General features: G+C 41.2%; 1 protein-coding gene across 1 annotated transcript; it reads right to left on the bottom strand.

The window, feature by feature from the left end:
- Window positions 1-1,533: 1,533 nt before the first annotated feature.
- LOC122320359 lies at window positions 1,534-21,407 on the bottom strand. Its single transcript, XM_043208552.1, has 4 exons — window positions 21,268-21,407; window positions 18,897-19,596; window positions 3,302-7,867; window positions 1,534-1,614 (listed from the first exon to the last, which is right to left on the bottom strand). The coding sequence occupies exons 1-4, from the start codon at window positions 21,405-21,407 to the stop codon at window positions 1,534-1,536; spliced, it is 5,487 nt and encodes a 1,828-aa protein (XP_043064487.1).
- Window positions 21,408-21,806: the final 399 nt, after the last annotated feature.

Here is a 21,806-nt window from a genome sequence, read left to right as displayed (position 1 = left end):
TCGACTATTATTTTCCAAAGATGGGCAAAATAGCGGCTGAAATCGTTCTAAACTGCAGGATTTGTCAGAAGGCAAAATATAATAGGCAACCATTAAAGCAGGAATTAGGAATTCCCCAATACCATCGCGGGTGGGAGAGATGTTACACATGGACATTTTCTCAACAGGGGGAAAGTACTTTCTCACTGCTGTCGATAAATTCAGCAAGTTTGCGGTGGTCCAGCCAATAGCATCGCGTGCCATATTAGATGTGAAAATCCCAATCCTTCAACTGGTGAATTTTTTTCTCTAATGTTAGATCAATTTACTGCGATAATGAGGCATCGTTTAACTCCGAAACTATACGATCCATGCTGAAAAATCAGTACGATATCGATATAGCAACTGCCCCACCTTTACACAGTACGTCAAATGGACAGGTGGAAAATAGACGATGTCACGCAGTTATTCCTTCAGGCGACTATAGAGTACAACAGGTCATTTCACTCTGTCATTAATAGAAAACTTGTTGAGATCATCCATGCTAGTGCTGACTTTGCCCCGGATATAATTATGAACCTTAAAAAGGCACAGCAGGAGCAGTTAAATCGCAACAATTCAGCTCGACAGAATAGGGTATTTAACGTAGGTGAGAAAGTTTTAGTAAAAACCAACAAGAGATTGGAAGATAAGCTTACGCCTTTGTATGTCGAGAACAGGGTCGATGCTGATATTGGGACAACGGTCCTAATTAATGGGAGGGTGGTCCACAAGGACAATATTCGATAAGGGCCACTAAAAAATATTGTTTTCTAGGCTTCCTGTACCAAATTGTGGAAGGTACCCAAAACTCTGATAACTTCCAAAGGTAGAGTCTTACCATCGATTTTGAATTGCAGGCTCAGAAGAAAGCTCACACAACCGTAGTCAATTATTTTAATTGTAAATAACTTATCTGATTTCACTATTTCAAAAGTAAATGTTGTAAATCATAGTATACACTTATGTGCTAAAGGCGATTCAAAAGGGTGTTTCACAAAGGCTAACTTGCTGCCTAATGTGGCTAAGATAAAAAAAACTAGCTAGTAAGAAATTATTGAATATTGTAGAATTAATATTTAGTTTGTAAGGTAAATAATACGAATCTTTTCCAATCGCACACAAATGCCAGCTGCAGCAGCGTTAAACTGCTTTGCGTTCTGCGTATTGATAAAGATAGAGATTTATCAGGCGGCGAAGCAGTGCCTCGATAGTGGTGACTCAAATCCTTGCTAACATGGATATGGCCGAGGACGTCCATGTTTTAAAAAGAAGAGTAGTTAACAATGCAACGGTGATCTAAGATAAGAGCACGACGACGGACGGCGTATGAAGTTATACGAAGGACGCTCGTCGACGGCTGTGATCCGTGCGAGTTAGGGTTACGAATAAGCTCTCCTTCTCTTACGTTTATTAGTTCTGAGCTGACAGCCGAAGAATAAAGACATCTTATGTAAATCGTGTGTGCTATTTTTTCTAATCACCGTTGGAGTAATAGCTGGAGCCACGACCCGGCTACCAGTTTACAGGAAGAGGATCAGCAGCATCATCGTCACTGATCGTGGCCACGTCCTGGTCTAGATCGGTGCTCTGCATCTTTTTACAAGTGCAGAGTAAACTACCAAGTGACCGGCCGTTGTGGGCAGCAACTTCCCGCAGCGGTTACAACTAACATTTCCGTGAGCAGCACGGTGGAAACCTCCTGCAAGAGCTGTGCAGGTGGAGAATATTGTGGGCAAACACGCTGCCACAATATTAAACACGCTGCCACAATATTATCTTATACACTTGTCCCTCGCTTAACACGGACTCTTTTAGCACGAACTCGGTCTTACACGGTTACGAATTTGCTCCCATCCCCCTTTGAACACGCTAAAAACCTCGTTCTTACACGATTGCAAAATATCGATAATGAAATGACAGATTTTTTTTTGATAACGAGACACCAAAAAAGAAAACATGTTAAAACAAACTCGCCACCAAATGGATTTCAAATTTGATATGATAGAAACATATGATCTTATTTTTTAACATTTTTAAGTTTCTTTAAAGTTTAACCTGCTAATTAATTACATAAAGCAACTTTTTTAATTTAATACCAACTTTTAATTTTGAAAATATAAATGTTATGCATTTATTAAAGGCATATACGTAATAACTTTTGGTTTATTTTGAACCAATGTATGAAACTTTAATAAAAACATATTAAATATGAACAATAAAAAATTTTTATTGCTATGAACTTTGAATTTTGAGAACGTAACCCCTATTTTGTACTGAATGCATGTTTCGCTTAATACGAGGATTTCTAGGAACGTAACCCCCGTGCTAAGCGAGGGCCAAGTGTACTGATTTTTTTTTGGTTAGCAACAAAGACAAATATTCCTGCTCCGACTGCCCAAAGGCGGAGCCGAAGACAAGCTCATGCATATTAGTCAAAAGGAACCATAGCATTTTCTTGTTTAGAAATTCAAGGCACATAGCCTGAAACCACAGCAAACTTGAATCGGATTGGTTTTTAAAGCCCCCAAAAACTAGAAAGACTCGGTCAAGAACTATAGTCTCGGAAGAGTACTCATACTTTAACCATAGATACATAGATACACTAAAAACTTAGGCAACCTGAGTTTTTAAGCTGAAAATGTGCTACCTTAGAATACCATACGCCAGATAAACCTAAACTATTTGATCTGCAGATTTGCAGAAGGATGTGTTGAGTTAGCGAGCTTTTTCACTAACTATTTTTTGGCAAGATAACACAAAGATTTTATTTGGGTTTTATAAGGTGTATTTGATTAGATCGAAGGGAAATTATAACAAGTTTTATTTCAATTATTTCACTTATGTTTATTAAGTACAATAGAGTTTATTTAGCGGCACAAGGGCGGCGACAAAATAATACGAAATTATGCGCAGACAAACCCGAATTGGTTTGAGCGTTAAATGCAACGATCTAGCAACGATCTTGATAACGACGACAACTATTAACGACTGTTAGCTAACAACGACTTAGCGACGACTGATAAAGACTATTTTTGGCAATGCCGATGCAATGCAGCTGCATGAGCTTAACGAAGAAGTGCGAGATGATAAATGATAAGCAAAGAACAAGCGATGGTTAAGAGAATTGCCTCGCAGGGCAAGCGAATTTAAGAGAGTTTGCCTCGCAGGGCAGTTACAATAGTTTTTAGTTATGATGTTAAGAAAACAAAAAGGGATGCTATTTAAGTTGTTTGGGCTGGACCAAACATTCTCCCCCCGTTGGAAGGCCAGGGCTTTCAACATCATCCTTCGTAGGCAAAGGGCACAATTTGGCGACAGCTCTCTTGGTGGTTCCTGTTGCAGTCTTCAGGACAGCGACTCGACAGATTTCATCCTTTCCCTTTATCAGCTCTAGCACACGAGCTAATGGCCATTTAAGTGGTGGTAGATTTTCATCCTTAATTAGGACGACATCGTTGACTTGCAGACTGGGTTGAGGAGAACGCCACTTGGATCTCTGCTGAAGGAGCGTCAGGTATTCTTCACGCCAGCGTTTCCAAAAGGTTTCCTGCAAATAAGACATTTTCTGCCAACGATCAAGTCGGTTGACATTTAGGTTAGAGAGATCTGGTTCGCAGAAACTGGTAGCAGGACCGCCAGTTAAAAAATGTGCCGGAGTCAGGACATCAAGGTCTGCTGGATCCTCTGATAGGGGCAGCAGCGGTCTAGAGTTGATGATGGCTGAGATCATGCAAATGATGGTGCGCAACTCATCAAATCCTAGTGTGGATTGCGAAATAGTCCGATAAAGATGATGCTTGGCTGTCTTAACTGAGGCCTCCCACAGGCCTCCAAAGTGAGGCGATCTGGGTGGAATGAATTTCCATTCGATGGAGTCAGCTAGACAGAAGCTCTCGATTGCCTTCAAATGGTCCTCAGCTAGGAATAAACGACGAAGTTCGGCAAGCTCGTTCTTGGCTCCAGTAAAGTTGGTAGCATTATCAGACCAAATGCATTTGGGACGACCTCTTGTTGCAATGAAGCGTCTGAGGGCTGCCAAGAATGTTGGTGTGGATAAATCAGCCACTAGTTCCATGTGAACTGCTTTGGTTGCAAAGCATATAAAAATGCATATGTAGCATTTCAACGGCTGGCGTTTTCGTCCTTCAGGCTTATACATGAATGGGCCGCAGTAGTCCACTCCAGTGATAGTGAAAGCCTTGCAAGAATCCACGCGATCCTTTGGCAGGTCTGCCATAACATGCTGAAGTGTACGCGGCCGAGCACGACAGCAGCGAATGCACTTGGTGACCACAGCAGCGACTGTTCTTCTCCCCCCGATGGGCCAATAGTGGAGTCTGATTCTGGCCAGCAACGTCCGAGGTCCTGCGTGAAGGCTTTCTTCGTGGAAGTGCTTGATGATAGCCGAAGTAATTGGATGCTTCCTGGGCAGGATCATGGGATGTCGAGAGTCAAAGGGCAGGCTTGAGTTCGACAGTCTACCTCCGACTCGTAGAAGACCAAAATCATCAACAAATGGAGACAGCGATGACAAGCAGTTCGATGGCTTCAGGACATGGTTGGCCTGAATTGCTTTTAAGTCAGCCCACATGGTAGCTCGCTGCACCGCTCGAACTAGGAGGCGTGTACCATTCTGTAAATCTGAAACAGTCAGAGTGGGTGATCTAAGTCGAAACAAGAATTTGTGTATGTATGCGAAAATTCGCTGCATAGCAGGAAATGAATTTTCAAACTTGCACGTAGATGTCAGATCAATCGGTGATGTCAAAACCAAGCACGTTGACTTGCGCAGCTCCAGTAAGCACTGCTCTTGGGCAGGGGATGGCGGCCAGCTGGATCGCGGTAGCAGCAAGAACGAAGGTCCATGAAACCAGAGATCGGATGCGTTCAATTCCATGGGCAAGGCTCCTCTGGATATGATATCAGCAGGATTTAGTGTAGTGGGTATGTGACGCCATTCCATTCCGCTAGACAGTCTTTGGATGGATGCTACTCTGTTAGCAACGAAAGTTGTGAATCGGGATGACTCACTATTCAGCCAAGCTAGGACTACGGTTGAATCGCACCAGCAGAAGTATGGACCTGAAAATATATCCATTTTTTGAAGCTCGCTCAGAAGATTGGCCAACAGAAGCGCTCCGCACAGTTCAAGCTTCGGAATTGACAGAGTTTTTAAGGGTGCTACTCGAGACTTGGCGCACAATAGTTGAGCATTGGATTTGTCAGCAGATCTGGATACAATATACACGCATGCTCCATAGGCAGACATGCTAGCATCGCAAAAACCATGGATTTCGATTGATCCCTTTGGTAATAGTACGTATCTGGGAAATGTCGTCCTTTCTACGCTGCGAAACTGAAGGCATATACTGGACCAGGTTGAGCTTAAAGATTCGGGCAAGCTTTCATCCCAGTGTAGCTTCTCCTTCCAAAGCTCCTGTAGGAAGATTTTGGCTTTGGTTATGACCGGGCTTATGAGGCCAAGCGGGTCATAAAATCGAGATATTGTCGAGAGCACAGAACGTTTGTTTGGCTTGGTCGTGGAATGCGTAGGCAAGTACGAGAAAAGAAGGACATCTGATGCAGGATCCCAAGCCAATCCGAGAGTTTTGGTTATGTCGCTTCCATCATGAAACTTCAGAAACGATTCTTTCTCATCTTCTGGAACATTTTCGAGAACGACTGGGACATTAGAGCACCACTTTCGAAGCATGAAGTGACCTTTCGCTAGCAAGTCCTTTGTTTGCTGAAGAATCTCCTCGACTTCTTCAATGGAACTGCCTCCCGTGATCAAGTCATCAACATAGAAATCACGTCTGACGATTTGAGATCCTACAGGGTACTTCGACTGCTCATCCATGGCCAACTGATGCATCGCTCGAACTGATAGAAAAGCGCCGGGTTTGGTACCGTATGTTACGGTGTCCAACTTGTAGATGCTGATGTCATCCTGATCAGAACCGCGCCAAAGAATGCATTGCAAATAGCTGTCTGACTTGGCTATTCGAACACAGCGATACATTTTTCCAATATCTCCAGTGAGAGCAACTGCAAAGGTACGAAAACGGATTAGAATATTGAAGAGCTTAGCCTGTATGGTAGGTCCTGCCATCAACACGTCATTCAGCGAAATTCCAGATGATGAAGCTGCTGATCCATCAAATACGACACGTAGTTTGGTGGTCGTGCTATCTTCCTTAAAGACGCAATGATGCGGGAGGAAGAATCTGCAGTGCATTCTATCATCCGGAGGTACAAGCGACATATGGTTGAGTTCCAGATACTCCTTTATAAAGTTCGAGTATTGTTCCTTGACATAAGGACGGCGTTCCAGTTTCCGCTCCAAGCTGAGAAAACGGCGAAATGCTTGCTGGTATGACTCTCCAAGTCCATCGATTTTTCCGGTTTTCGGTAGCTGAACTTCGTATTCACCAGTGGGTAGTCGCAAGAAGGTGTTTTGGAAATGTTCCTCGCATTCCGTTTCTTCTTTGGTGAATTTCGAGCTTTCCAAAGGACAGGATTCTAACTCCCAAAATCGCTGCAGAAGATCATCAATTCCATCTTCAGGCTCTGGCATCTTATCTGAAATAGATTGAGAGGCAACGAGAGTGTGGCAAGTTTGTGCCGTGCCACCAGAGACAACCCATCCAAGTCGAGTTTTCTGCAGAGTAGGAAGATGGGGGCCAAGCTTGATTTGTCCGATACATAACAAATCATAGAACAAACTTCCTCCTATGAGAAGGTCAATTCTCTTCGATTTGTTGAATTCCGGGTCAGCCAATGGTAGATTCGATGGGATATTCCATGGCGATGAGTCGAAATTGAAGTCAGGCTGGTCGTTGACAATGGAGGATGCAACCACGGCTTCAATACTTGCAGAGTAGTTGGTAGAGTTGGATGATAAATTCAGCTGGACAGCATATCCTGTAGTTTTGAAGCTAGAATCTCCAAGACCAGATACAGCAGCAGCAGATTTAATCCTTTTGAGCTGAAGAAGGTGTACGAATCTAGATGTTACAATGTGAACTTGCGAACCTGAGTCGAGTATGGCACGACAAGGTATTGGACTACCAGCTCTGTTTTTAATAAAAACATTAGCAGTTGCCCAGAGCACAAAGTTGCAAAGTTGAGGTCCTTCGAAAGAGGAAGAAGCTGAGTCAGAGGGCAGCGTGCAAGCGAGTGAGTACTGATTGGAAGAACCTTGAGCTATATTAGCTGGGGCCGGCGCAGGCTGAGTTGGCGGTAGCATTGCAGACGACGTTGAAAATGGTGCGTCTCCCAAATGAAGCAATGTGTGATGCTTGGATCCACATTTCCTGCAGCCGCTAGAATTGCACGAGCGCAATTGATGCCCGTCTTTAAGGCAATTTATGCACAGGGACATCTTCTTCACTTCCTTCAGCCTTAGTGCTGGGGAAAGATTTCCAAATCTCGTGCATGTATATATGGAGTGGCCACTATCGCTGCAGAATCGGCATCGTGATGGACTGGTAGCTAGTAGGGCCTTGTTCGAACGATTTTGCCTTCCAGATGAGTGGCTGGATGAATGGGTAGCCATGGCAAGCTCCACATTCTCTAAAGTCTGGCAACGTCTCTCCAGGAACTTCGAAAACTCCTCCCACGATGGTATTTTATCAACCGAGCACGACTCCTCCCACTTGGCTTGGGTAGGTGGATCCAGCTTTTGCACCAAGGCTTGAACAATGAAGCAATTTGCAATTTGCTCTTGATCGCCTAATGCCTGAAGAGCCCGCATGTGACTGATAAGCCTATCAGAAAGTTCTCTCAACTTGCCAACTGACCCAGCTTCGATCGTCTTTAGGCCAAAGATTTGTGCAACATGTGCCTGAAAAACAATGCGTTTATTATTAAATCTGTTATTTAATAATTCAAGAGCGATACGGTAGTTGCTGTCAGAGATTTCCAGTGATTTTATGGTGTCGAGGGCCGCATCCTTGAGGCAGGAGCGCAGGTGCTGCAGTTTTTCGATATTCGAGAGTCCAGGATCCTTGTCGATGATCGTCGAAAACATGGCATGAAAATCGGCCCATTGTGTGTAGCCGCCACTAAATGTTGGAAGTTTAAGATCCGGCAATCGAGATTTTTGAGTTACGAAAATCGAATGGGACGAAAATGGATCTTCCGCGCGAAATGTTGAAGATAAAGGCACAGTCGAATTGCGTTTACGAATTTCTGCACGGATGCGAACTTTAAGGGTGGCTATAAGCTCTTCGAAATTATCGCGTAATGGGCTACCGATTTCATTATAGTCTTCCTTTTCTAAGTTGTCATGAGCCAGGCAAAAACAATCACTTAGTTTGTTCACAAGGTCTTCTCGCACACTAAGATCATTGTCACACATGCCTCTAAGCATTTCCACTGTTAATTGCTTATTTATTGTTTCAGCACGTTGCCAAATTGATTCGGCTTTAAGCTTAAAAAAGGTGGCTTGAGTTTGTGGCGAAAGGGTTTTGTCTTCAACCGACATGTTTCACTTAAGGCAAGACACCCTGTATAGAACCAAACGAACGTAGCACAAAAGGAGAAAAAGAACACGCGATAATACCGCAAGCGCGACTTGCACAGAGGGCAAAATGTCACTCGGCCAACGACCTCCGAATTACACCGAATTACAAGTTGCAAGACTTGTATTAATTTATAATTAATTCACTTCGAATGTTTGTGATTATCTCGCCGGGGCCTCCAAAATGTTGAGTTAGCGAGCTTTTTCACTAACTATTTTTTGGCAAGATAACACAAAGATTTTATTTGGGTTTTATAAGGTGTATTTGATTAGATCGAAGGGAAATTATAACAAGTTTTATTTCAATTATTTCACTTATGTTTATTAAGTACAATAGAGTTTATTTAGCGGCACAAGGGCGGCGACAAAATAATACGAAATTATGCGCAGACAAACCCGAATTGGTTTGAGCGTTAAATGCAACGATCTAGCAACGATCTTGATAACGACGACAACTATTAACGACTGTTAGCTAACAACGACTTAGCGACGACTGATAAAGACTATTTTTGGCAATGCCGATGCAATGCAGCTGCATGAGCTTAACGAAGAAGTGCGAGATGATAAATGATAAGCAAAGAACAAGCGATGGTTAAGAGAATTGCCTCGCAGGGCAAGCGAATTTAAGAGAGTTTGCCTCGCAGGGCAGTTACAATAGTTTTTAGTTATGATGTTAAGAAAACAAAAAGGGATGCTATTTAAGTTGTTTGGGCTGGACCAAACAGGATGCTATGCATAAAAGTGCAAACCAAGGGGCAAGAACTGCCAACTACCGATCCTCGAAGCCATCTGCAGGACCCCTGTTCAAAAGAGTCAAATCTGAAATTAAGGAGGGCTTGTAGAAATACAATACGGTTTTAAACTTTAAAAGAGGTCTTTAATTCTTCCGAATTTTAGAAATTGTGTACAAGTGCGGTCCACGGTAAAACCAGAGCTAAAGCAAAGTAAAATACGCAAGTGACGTTTTTTTTTTTATAAAATACGCAACCTGTTGCCGGAAAGGGAACATTTATCACCCTTTTATTATAACTGAGATATTTGGTTATCTATAAACAGACAGGCTTACCTGTCTTGATTTATTTATATATCTCCCTTCCGCATTTTTCTCTTTATAATTTTGCGGGTATGTACAAAGCGTTACAAAGCTTTTATCTGACAATACTACAAACTACAAAACGACGCTATGCACGATTAGGATAATGCGTTTAACAGTTATAGACGTGTAAACATGGATTAATCATGGAGAGAACAACGCAGAAATTCGACGTAAATTGATTACGTACGACAATATCAAGCGAAAACGTTAGTGGTCGAAGGCCGAGGAATCAACTCGAACAAAGGCCGAGCCCGGAATTGACGGCCAGAAAGTGTTTTCTTTGTGTTTGGTGGGATTGGAGGGGAGTCATCCACTATGATCTGCTCCAATATGGCCACGCTTCATTCTACCATCTACTACTAACAAGCTACTAAGAAGCGCCCAGAATTGCCCAACAGGAAGGGTTTAGTGTTCCACCAGGACAACGCCAGACCACACATTTTATCGCATCCACATTTGCTTTTTATCGAATTTACCATAAAGCCCGGAAATAGGCTTGTGAAAAGTGGATGATCGAGTTCTTCGCAAATAAGGAGGGGGCTTGTACGAGGTATTATGTAGTTGTCGTCTAGATGAAAACAGATTATAAAACAAAACAGCGCAAATTTGAAGTAAATGATGTAAATTGAAGTAAACCCTCTGCAAGTATATACAAAACTTGTTACTATAGTGTTGTGATGACTGCTACTGTGGTCATCGACTCGACAATTGATCCGTGAGAAAGTTAATAATAATAATTTGGAGTTGGTAGCTTTTAGGTCAGTTAATAGATTTAAAAGAAATTTTGTTACATTTGTATTTGTAATTTTCATTTGATGGGAAGTGATATAAGATAATTAATAGGGGTGTTTAAATTTGATGTGAAATTTTACATAACCGTAAAAAATTTGTGGGTGTTAGCGACCTTTCCAATTGAATATTTGGTGTTTTTGCCGGCTCAAGGTCTAGGTGAATTAAAAACACAATTTAAGTTTTTAAACCAATATATTTCGGCTGCTCCTCGGCAACCGTCTTCAGGGAAATTTTTGACACGTCTGCGTAACCGTAAAAAAGATAATAATAGATCGGAGTTGGTAGCAGTAAGGTCAGTTAATAGATTTGATGGCGGGGTAAGACCGAATGGGTTAGCTCTAATGTTTTGGTAGTGTCGGCAGGTATCCAGCAGATGCTTAACGGAAAGTTCTTCTCCGCAGTTAGGGCAGTTTGGCCGACCTTCCCCATTAAGGATGTGCTTATGTGTGAGATTAGTATGTCCGGTTTTTAATCGAGTAAGAATGGCACATTCCCTTCGGTTGATCGAAGCATGGACCTTGATGTCTTTCTTGTCAGGGTTAAATAGTTTATACCACTGCAGTGGTTAATCGACGACCAGTCTTCCAATTCGACATTTAGCAAAATGTTTTTGACGTTTTTCCAGATGTCCTGTTGTACTCCAGGCATGATTGTATGGCACGGAGCCCGTCCGGCTTTGCTGCTTTGTCGGCCAACTCGTTCCCAATTATTCCTATATGAGCCGGGACCCATAATAGTTAATTTTGGCTTTGTTTTTGTTGCAGAGGTGATGAATTTCAGATAAAAGGTTATTATTATTGCAGAATTTTCGTACTCCTTGCAGGGTGGACAGACTATCACTGCAGATTGTATAGTTACTTTAAGTTCGAGAGCAAATCTTATTGCCTTTATAATAGCTACTGCTTCCGCAGTAATAACTGAGGTGAGGTAGTTGACCCCATGAGACAGTTAATCCGTTTAGGTTAACTACTGCAAAGGGCGTTGTGGCGCCGGACTTTGAACCATCGGTGTAAAGCCATTTCCTATCGGAGTATTTATGGGTAACTTCTTCAAATACAATAGCTGCTTAAACGTTGTGATTGGAGTCCTTGATTTTTGGAAATTTTGGAGTGTAGTGTCAATGGCGGAGGAGTGTAATTTCCACGGAGGGGATGGAATGACTTTGTTTCAATGATAGACGATCCTATGCTGTGTTTCTTTATAAAGGTTATACATCTTCGTATCGTGGATTGGACTTTAAACTTTTTACGGTGTTTTAAGGCCACTTCGTAGTCCTTCAGCAGAATGGAGTTTTATGAGCACATAAGTTTTGGAATTAATTTGAAGGTAGTTTGCGCAACTCTGTCTTTAATATCCGGTAATCCTGCTTCGGCAAGGATGCATTTACTTAGGGTAGTTGGGAATGCGCCAATGCTGCGCCTGACTGCAGCATGGTAAGGGGGTAAGATTTTGCTTAAGTTGGATGGCGCGCACCAGCCGTAGATGGGGAGGCCGTTATCAATTGTGGACAGCAACAAAGCTCTTGTCGCTTGTATTAGTGTGGTCCGGTGGATGAGAGATCGCTTAGATGTTAAGAATTTAATAATGTTAAGTCTATTAATAAGTTTAATCTCAAGTTCGCTACAGTGTTGTTTAAATGGGAGTCGTTTATCAATTGTCAGGCCAAGTATTTTAAGAGAAGAAACTCGTTCCATATCTATGTTATAGAACGATAATGGTGGGTATGTACAGTGCTGTTTTTTACAAATATGAAAAACCGCACCGGAGGTGTTACCCAAGATTTGGATTTCATTAAGGACATTTTTAGTATTCTTACATTTGCTAAAAAATATGGCATCGTCTGCATAAATTGACAGTTTAGTTTGCTTGTGTCTTAATATTATGTTATTTAAGGACTGGAAGGCGATCATGAACAATAATACCACAGAGAGGGGCGATCCTTGTGGGATGCCATTGTGGAGAATATAGAATTTAGACAGAGTGTGGTTAACTCTTACTCGAATAGAGCGGTTAATCATGAAAGCCTTCGCTAAGTTAAAGGTCTTTTGACCTACCCTCCACCGGGAAAGATCGAAAGCCCTTTCAAAATCAGTTGCCAATACGGTAACATGATTTTTGGTTGAAAGGGCATCCGATGCGTAATGGATGCAGAAGGGAATCAAGAGTGCTATGCTGTTGTTTAAAAGCTGTTTGGTGGCGGCTGATAAGTTTTTGTTTAGTAATAAATCACATTAACCTTTTGGCTAACATTTTTTCTAGGGTCTTGCTTAAACATGGGAGTAAAGAAATGGGTCTAAATTATGTTATTTCGTGTGTTGGCTTGATAGGTTTTAAGATAGGAATAATTGTAGCAGATTTCCACACATGAGGGTAGGTACCCCTAGCGAGCATAGCGTTGAATATTTCTAATATGCGGTATTTAGCTTCGGTGGGTCACTGTTTGAGCATTGAGTATGAAATTCGGTCTATACGGGGTGTTTTCCCTTTTTGCATACTGAAGGGCATATTCAAGCTCACTAAGAGTAAAATTGGAGTCAAGGTCTTTAAAAGCGGTCGGCAAATTGGTGGGTATGTATTCTCGAAAAAGAATTTTTTGTCTACGGGTCTTGTATTGGTGGGAGAATTTGTCGTCCTTAGAGTAATCCGACCAAAAGTTTCCAAATGCATCGAAAATGTCTGCGGAGTGATGGAGATCTTCGTTGTTGTATTTGATTGTCCTGAGGTTATTTGGGAAATTACCTATTAAGCGATTAAGGTCAGGCCAAGTTTTCTTAGTAGATGATAGAGGGGTCATATTGGAGGTATGTAAATCTTTCAAAGGATTTCCGTTTTGCTTTTTTCGAAATGTATTTAAAAAGAGCATTAGCTTTTCTGTAATAAATTAGGGCAGCGGTGCTCTGAGTTTGTTTGTTGGCGTGCCAAAGAGATTGTTTTGCTTGCCTTAGATCTTGCAGAGTTTTGCTCCACCAAGGAATATTTCTCGGATGTAGGGAGGGTTTGGTTTCTGGAATTGCTACATTAGCTGAGGCTTCGATTCCTTTTATTATTTTGGCGGCAAACAGACTAAGGTCGTATGTTACAGGGAAATTAAAGTTAACTTTGCATTGGGCGCGATTCAGATCCCAATTTGCTTTATCAATTTTGAATTTAGGGGATGGCAGTATGTTTATGGAATTAGTTCGAAATTGAATCTTTGTCTTTAAAGGATAGTGATCGCTTCCGTATAGAGAGTCTTTTACTTACCACTCACCGAAGGGGAGCAACGATGCGGAGGCTAATGTTAGATCGATAGCCGTGAAAGAGTTGTGAGTGGAATGATGGGTAGCGGAGCCGTCATTGAGGAGAATTAAAGATGATTTGTTTATGACTTCTTCTATTTGAAGCCCTCTAGAGTTGTGCCAAGATGATCCCCACAATGGACTCCAAGCATTAAAATCGCCCACATATAGAATAGGCTTGCTTGAGAGATCTACTATTTGAAGAATTTTGTTGGCAGCTACTAATTGAGATGGAGGTATATATGTATTAAAAATGCAGATTTTGGGTTGGGCTAGGATTTCAATTCCTAAAGAGCAGGTATTGCTGTTGATTGGTAAGGGCTTGTGAGTATGCTAACACCGTGTTTGGCATAGGTATTAGAGCTAAAGTTATAAAAATATCCAATAAATTGCTTGGGGTAAGCAATATTCGTTAGGTTGGCATTAATATGTGTAATTCGTGGTAATTGTTAAAATAACCATTCATGTTCCATTGTACGAGTGTAATGGCCATAAGTGGGAAGAGAGAGTGGATGTTATTTGGATTAGTTTTGGATTGACGAAACTATGAATCATTTAAATTAATATTGTGTGAAATTGATGTTCAGCGTGGATTTCTTGTAAGAGTGCATGTGATGCAGAAGATAAGTTGTACTTGTTATTTTGGCTGTTGAGGGATTGTGGTGATAGGGGACTGGAGAATCGGGGAAGGAAAAGGAGAAGAGGAAGGGAAAGGGGTTTTTTTCGGGGCTTCAACGGTGGAAGCCATTTTGATTTTGTCATTTTTGTTTTCGTTTGTGAAGTTTTGGCTACGGAAGAGTATGAGGCGGTATTAACCGAGTTATGTGTTGTTGTTTTGAATATTGTTTTGGCCTCACACATTTTCTGACTGTTTTTATTTTGAGTATATTTTGTTCTTGGTACTTCGGGCATTGTCGGAAAAAGGCCGAATGTTCGCCAGAGCAATTGGCACAGCAGATTTTCGTGCATTTGTTAGGGGAACAGTGTGGTAGGGCACATTCGGAGCAAAGTGGGATGTTTATGCATTTTTTGGTTGTGTGACCGAGGAGTTGGCAAGACTTGCATCTCATGGAGCTTGGTATGTACTCGCAAACTTTAACAGAGTGCCAAAAAATTTCGATTTTGGATGGAAGGTTCACGTCTGCACGCGACGAGAGATAGATGAAGACTGAGCTAAGATATAATTACAAATAACTAGTAAGCCCGGCAAACTCTGTTTCGCCACCAGAGGGCGACAGTTTTATTTAAAATTTCGTTTGGTGTTTAAAAGATTAAGAAATTTTTTTTTTTTTATATATTATATTAGGTTATTTAGTAATGACATACTGGTTTTTACATTCTAATTTCGAGCTTCGCTTGTGAAGTCAAATATAATCGTATCTGGCAATGCTGTATATTGTTTGAAAGTTATTGGCATCACCTTTAAAATGACATATAATTTGTTTACATGAGCTTCCACCTTAAAATTACAATCGATTGAAATGGAGTTTACAAACGCAGAAATTCGGGCAATTTTGAAATTTTATTTCGCACAGGGAAAAACTGCTGCGGAATCTCACAGACATATTATTGCTGTCTTAGGAGATAACAAACTTTCGATTCAAACCGCTGAAACACCCAAGCCTTCCGGACGACCAGTGACCGTTGATACGGATAAAATCATGGAAATAGTGGATCGAGATCGTCATGTGACTATTAGAACCATCGCAGAGGAGCTGCAACTAAGCACGGAAACCGTCCATAGGCATTTAAAGTCGAAAAATGTAACAACAAATCTCGATGTATGGGTGCCTTATGAGTTATCCCAAAGAAAAACCTTTTCGACCGTGTATCAATCTGCGAATCTTTGTAGCACCGTAATAAACTCGACTCATTTCTGGATTGGTTAGTCTCTGGTGATGAAGAATGGATCACATATGACAACATAAAGCGTAAAAGATCCTGGTCGAAGCACGATGAGTCGTCTCAAACGTTGGCAAAGCCAGGACTGACGGCGGAGAATGTGTTGCTGAGTGTATGGTGGGATATCAGAGGTATTATCCATTATAAAGTGTTGCCCTATGGCCAAACCATTGATTCTGACCTCTACTGTGAACAACTGGAGCGATTGTAGATTGCACTTGAACAGAAGCGGCCAGCCATGGTGAATCGTAAGGGCGTTGTGTTCCATAATGGCAACGCCAGGCCCCATACATCTTTGGTGACGCGTCACAAACTACGGGAGCTTGGCATCCACCTTATAGTCCGGACATTGCCCCAAGCGATTACCATCTGTTTTTGGCCATGCAAAATTTTTTCGGTGGACAAAAATTGAGTTTAAGGGAGGATTGTGAAAATCGAATCGCCGAGTTTTTTGCCAGTAGGGACAAGGAATTCTTTAGGAGAGGCATATACAAGTTACCATCAAAATAACAGAAAATCATCAAAGACAACGGTACATATAGCACTTAAATCGGACAATGCTAACTATGTTAAAATCGTCGTCAAAAATCAATATAGAAACCGTTATGCCATTACCAAACAACCTAATATATAAATAATGAAAAAAATTATAACATGGATTTTTTTTATAACCCTTGAATCGAGAATCTAGCGGGAAATAAAATTAGAACATCGTTGTTTTTCATCAGACTAGCAAAATGTTTGGAATATTGAGTTTTCTAACTGCTCTTGAATTGCATATTAAATTTCATCAAAATCGGACAACTATATCATATAGCTGCCATACGAACAATAGTCGAAAATATGGAAAATTAAAAAAAAAAATCGTCATAGTTTCAATGTTGTTTAGCCCTTATGCATTTTTATCAACATATTTGATGACTGCAAGGGTATGTAAGCTTCAGGTTGCCGAAGCTAGCTTCCTTTCTTGTTTTAGATATTGTTTCTGGGTCCATTTCTATTTGATGAAATCCCTTTGCCAAATCGATATTTGTAAAGTATTGGCATTTTCCTAGCTTACCAAGGATTTCGTCCATGTTCGATATTGGATATCTGTCAGGAATCGTTATTTCATTTAGTTTCCTATAATCAACTACTACTCTATACTTAATTTTAACAGAGGCATCCGTTTTTTTTGGGAACGACCCAGGCAGGACTATGGTATGGTGAATTACTTTCCCTAATTAATAACTTATTAAGCATTTCCTGCACTTGGTTTTCGACTTCAATTTCATGCGCTTGAGCAAGTAGGGGAGAGTGGGGTAATGTCGTCAGTGGGGCAGTGTCGTCACTCGCTATTATTTTAAAAAATATAAGGGCTACCAACCCAATTTTTTTAGCGTAAGTGTATTGCACTATTCCTACATTACCGACGGAGTTTGGTAGAATTATAGGTTATGTATAATTATTTATTCATCAGAAAGTGTTTCGGAGCCTCAAAAGTAATTTTTCTCCGGCGCAGAACTATTTTTCTTCCAAGTAAATTTTCGATCAAAGAAGTATAAAGGTAAGTTATTATTGTTGAGAAATGTTTGGCAAACACGAGAAAGTAGGTTGTGTAACAGCTGATTCGAGTTTCGATTTGTTATTCATGTTTTTATCAAAAAATGTCGCGTGGGGCATTGTCGTCACTCAATGGGTGGGGCAAAGTCGTCACTGTATTATCTCAGACTGAAAAACAAACTCGTATCAATTTATTATTGTTTTGTGATTGTTTATGTAAAGTATTAAATATAAAATATAATTTCTTCAAAATGTTCTTCAAACAAAAATAAAATTCTAAAAAAAGAGGTCGCCCAAAGAAAAATCTTTAAGAAATTCAGATTTTTGCTTTTTATCCTGCACTTAGATCTGAATGTGTCAAATTTTTGCAAAAAATATAGTGTTCCACTTTTTTATATGTATGAATATCAATAAATGTGTTTTTGACAAGTTGAAATAGTTTTGTGCACATGGGTACCTATATTTGCATTCATTATTCTATGTGACGACTTTGCCCCAGGGGGGTGACGACTTTGCCCCACGATTTTTCAATTTTCCAATTTTGTCTTCTTTCAGATAACAGTTTCGTATTAATAAACAAATGAGAGGATGTCCAAAATACTTACTGCATTTTATAGCCAGATCTTTTCCGAATCCAACCATGTATATTACATGATAAAAATAAATTATTTTATCAACAAATTTGGCAATTGAAAAAAAAGTGACGACAATGCCCCACTCTCCCCTACTGTTTTGATTAAATTGGGGAGTTATTATTATTGTGTTTAGTACATGTTTAATGGTATTTGTAAATGTTAGTTTATCTCCTTCTTCATATTGAAGATTTTTGAAATTATTTAATAAACTTTTTAATTTTAAAGTTTCCTCCTGATTCAAGTAATCTGACCGAAACAATACAAAATCTTTTTTTATTGATTCCTGAGCTGAATTTTTCTTATTTTGAAGTAATTAATTTGTATATTTTATCAAAAAGGGTTACTGTGTTTTTTTCGAAGTTATTTGAAAAACTCTGTACATAAAATGGTTAATTTGTTTTAAAAATACTATTGCTGGGTAACATAATCAAGTTGTTCAACGTGATAGGACCATTTGATGTCAAAACGTCACATTTAGTATTTTGAATAGGAAGACGAAATATATTTTTATTGATCATATTTATTGTGGATCCCGTGTCGATAAGGCATTTTTATGTGCCACCTTTGTATGATATTTCTATGTACTGGTTGTATATGTTGTTGCCCTTCATGAATCAACGCATAGTACTGATTGTGGTCATAATACTTGGACAATCCGTGAGGGTTTTCACGGAATTGAAAATGATTTAAATTTTGACTTGCGGTGTAGCAGCCTAGCTGGGGATTTTCCGTCACGAAAGAAGACGCAAAGACAATTCGAAATCAATGCAATTTATTGCGCGGGCGCAGCCAACGTAGACGAGAGATTATCAACGACTCACTCACACGAGCAGTGCCAAATTCTGACGACGTTACAAGCTTATCATTATCAGAGCAACAGTAAGAGTAATTTAATTTACGAGCTAGGCTTAGAGTACAAGAACTTCATTGGACTTCAATTTTTCTCTACTTCAGTTTTTTCTCTTTACTTATAATTATGTATTTATAATTTATTATTCCAAATTTGACTGCTCCAACATTCCGGCCCCGTTGAAGGCTTCCGGCACTTTAACATTTTCGTTGCTAATTGGCAGCAACGCCAATTTATGAATTGCTCGCCTAATTACGCCTCCTTTGGTTTTTATGTCGGCCACCCTCACTCGCTTGTCTTCGCCGAGTGATGTCGCCACGACGCGTCCTGTTAACCACCGTTGAGGAGGTAGATTGTCCTCGTGTACGAGGACCAAGCTGCCGACTTCCAAATTGGTGCCTACTGTGCACCACTTGCTGCGCTGCTGCAGGCTGGCCAGGTAGTCCTTGGACCAGGTTTGCCAAAACTGCTGCTTGAGTGCAGACAGCATTCGCCACCGCTTCAAATACTCGAAGCTGGCCTTTCTGCATACTCCGTCTGTGCTGGATTCTGGCGGCAGCGTAAGAAGAGGCTGGCCGATCAAAAGATGCCCTGGAGTTAGTGCCTCTCCATCGTTGGGGTCGTTGCCAGGCGACGCGATTGGACGCGAGTTGAGCAGCGCCTCGACTTCGACCAGATGCGTGCTGAGCTCGTCTGCTGTGAGTCTGGCATTGCCGACTCCTCGGAGCAACCGATGCTTGGCTGCCTTGACTGCTGCTTCCCACAGTCCGCCGAAGTGTGGTGACCTCGGAGGAACGAAACACCACTCGACGCCTCTCTGCGCCGCGTATGATGTCAGCTGGCCTTGGTTCCGACGAAACGCTGTTTGCAGCTCCTCCAGGACTTTGCTCGCTCCCACGAAGTTGGTCGCGTTGTCGCTGTATATTTTCTCCGGAAGACCCCTCCGTCCGACGAACCTTTTAAATACAGATAAAAAACTGTCAGTAGAAAGATCGACAACGAGTTCCAGGTGAACAGCCTTTGACGAAAAACACACGAAAACAGCCACATAGGTCTTGATTGGAGGTTTTCCTCGGAGTTTTAACGAGACATAAAATGGACCGCAGAAATCTACCCCACAAATCAAGAAAGGACGAGCTTGTCTAACCCGATCGGCTGGCAAATTGCCCATTATTTGGCCAAGAAGTACAGGCTTATAACGAAAACAGTGGACGCAGTCTCGAACAATTTTTGTGCACGCCTCTCGAGCATTAATTAGCCAAATCTGCTGCCTCAAAAGCGAGACCATCACTTTAGCGCCTGCATGATAATGCCTGTGGTGTAAATTGTGAAGGAACAACTTAACGAATTGTTATTTTTGAGAGAGCATTAAGGGAAATTTGGCATCATACGGGATTGATGCATTCAACAGTCTGCCTCCAACACGAATTAATCGAAATGCCACCCCATCTAGCTCGAATGTGTGTATGAAGGGATTTAAGCGTTGAAACTGTGGGGCCCATACTTGCGATTTCTCCAACTTTAAAAATTCCGACCCTAACTCAAGTCCTTGAACTATTTGCACAAGCCTTAGGAATGACAATCTTAATTCCCTTGCGGAAATTACCGATTCGCATAGATCCTTTTTCTTTTTAGTAAAACGATGTACATATGCCATAATGCGGAGTAATTTGTCGAATGACGAACATCTTTCTATAAGACCAAGGAAAACGTTTGGTTCACTTGTCGCAACGGAATGCACTGTAGCACTTTTCTTGTTCTCTGACAGCTTCAATTCCAAAGAAACATCAATCTGGTGAAGGTGGGGCCACTCGATGTAACTGCGTAGTAAAAAATCTGGCCCATTTTCCCACAGAGAACATTTCAAGCCGTCCACATCTGTTCCACGCGACACTAAGTCAGCTGGATTCTCAGTTGTAGGAACATGACGCCAAACTGCATTTTCTGATAGCTCTTGGATTTCAGAAACTCTGTTTGCGACGAACGTTGCGAGTGTGGATGGATCCCTTTTAAGCCAATAAAGTGTGACTTGAGAATCTGACCAAAAATTAATGCTTTCAATCTCCAAAGAGTCAAGCAATGGGGCTAACTGAGCCCAGAGCTTTACAAGCAGGTGCGCTGCACATAGCTCGAGCCTTGGAATGGATTTCGTCTTGAGAGGCGACACTCGCGATTTGGCGCTTAACAACCTAGATAAACTTTTTGTCCCAACACTTGTGCGGACATATATACAACAGCCATAAGCTTCACTTGAAGCATCAGCGAAACCGTGGATTTGAACAGATTCATATGCTGGCAGACAGATGTATCGAGGTATTGAGATCTTGTTTAATTCCAGCAAATTCTGCTTAAACTTGTTCCAACTGGTAAGCAGACTCATAGGGACCGATTCATCCCAATCCAATTTTTGTCGCCATAGTTCTTGCAACAAAATCTTGGCCTTAGTTATTAAAGGACACAGTAATCCTAAGGGATCAAATAGGCGAGCTGTGACAGACAAAATGTTACGCTTTGTTGGTGGTAATGAATCAAATGACTTATCTAGGCTATAATGAAACACATCACTTCGCGGATCCCATTTCATACCAAGAGTTTTGACGGATGTAGAATGGTCAAGCGTCAGAGACTTTTCCGGCCCTGTATCTGCCAGAAGGCTGGAATGATTGGTGGCCCATTTGGCCAGATCGAAGCCCCCATATTTCAAAACCTCAGTTACTTCTCTACGAATAATTTTTAACTCTTCTAAACTATCAGCTCCTGTGATCATGTCGTCAACATAGAAATCACTTGCGATAACCTGAGATGCAATCGGGTGTGATTCCGAATAGATCTTTGATAATTCAATTAGACAACGAATCGCCAAAAAAGGAGCTGATGCTGTTCCATAAGTAACAGTGTTTAGCCGATAAGTTTGAAGTTGGTCTGTGCCTTTCTCTCTCCACAAAATAAGTTGGAAGTCCCGATCATCTTCGGCGACGACAACTTGCCGATACATTTTTGAGATGTCAGCTGTTAAAGCATACTTCTTTAATCGAAACTATCCCTCTGAATAGTTGGTCCCACCATTAACGTCTCATTTAACGAGACCGAAGTTGACGTCTTACTTGACGCGTCGAACACAACTCTCAACTTCGTGGTGCTACTTTCAGGTCTCAGGACACATTGA

Source organism: Drosophila ficusphila, unplaced genomic scaffold, assembly GCF_018152265.1.
Source record: "Drosophila ficusphila isolate 14025-0441.05 unplaced genomic scaffold, ASM1815226v1 contig_470, whole genome shotgun sequence".
NCBI lineage: Eukaryota > Metazoa > Arthropoda > Insecta > Diptera > Drosophilidae > Drosophila > Drosophila ficusphila.
This window is presented reverse-complemented; position numbering and strand designations above follow the sequence as displayed.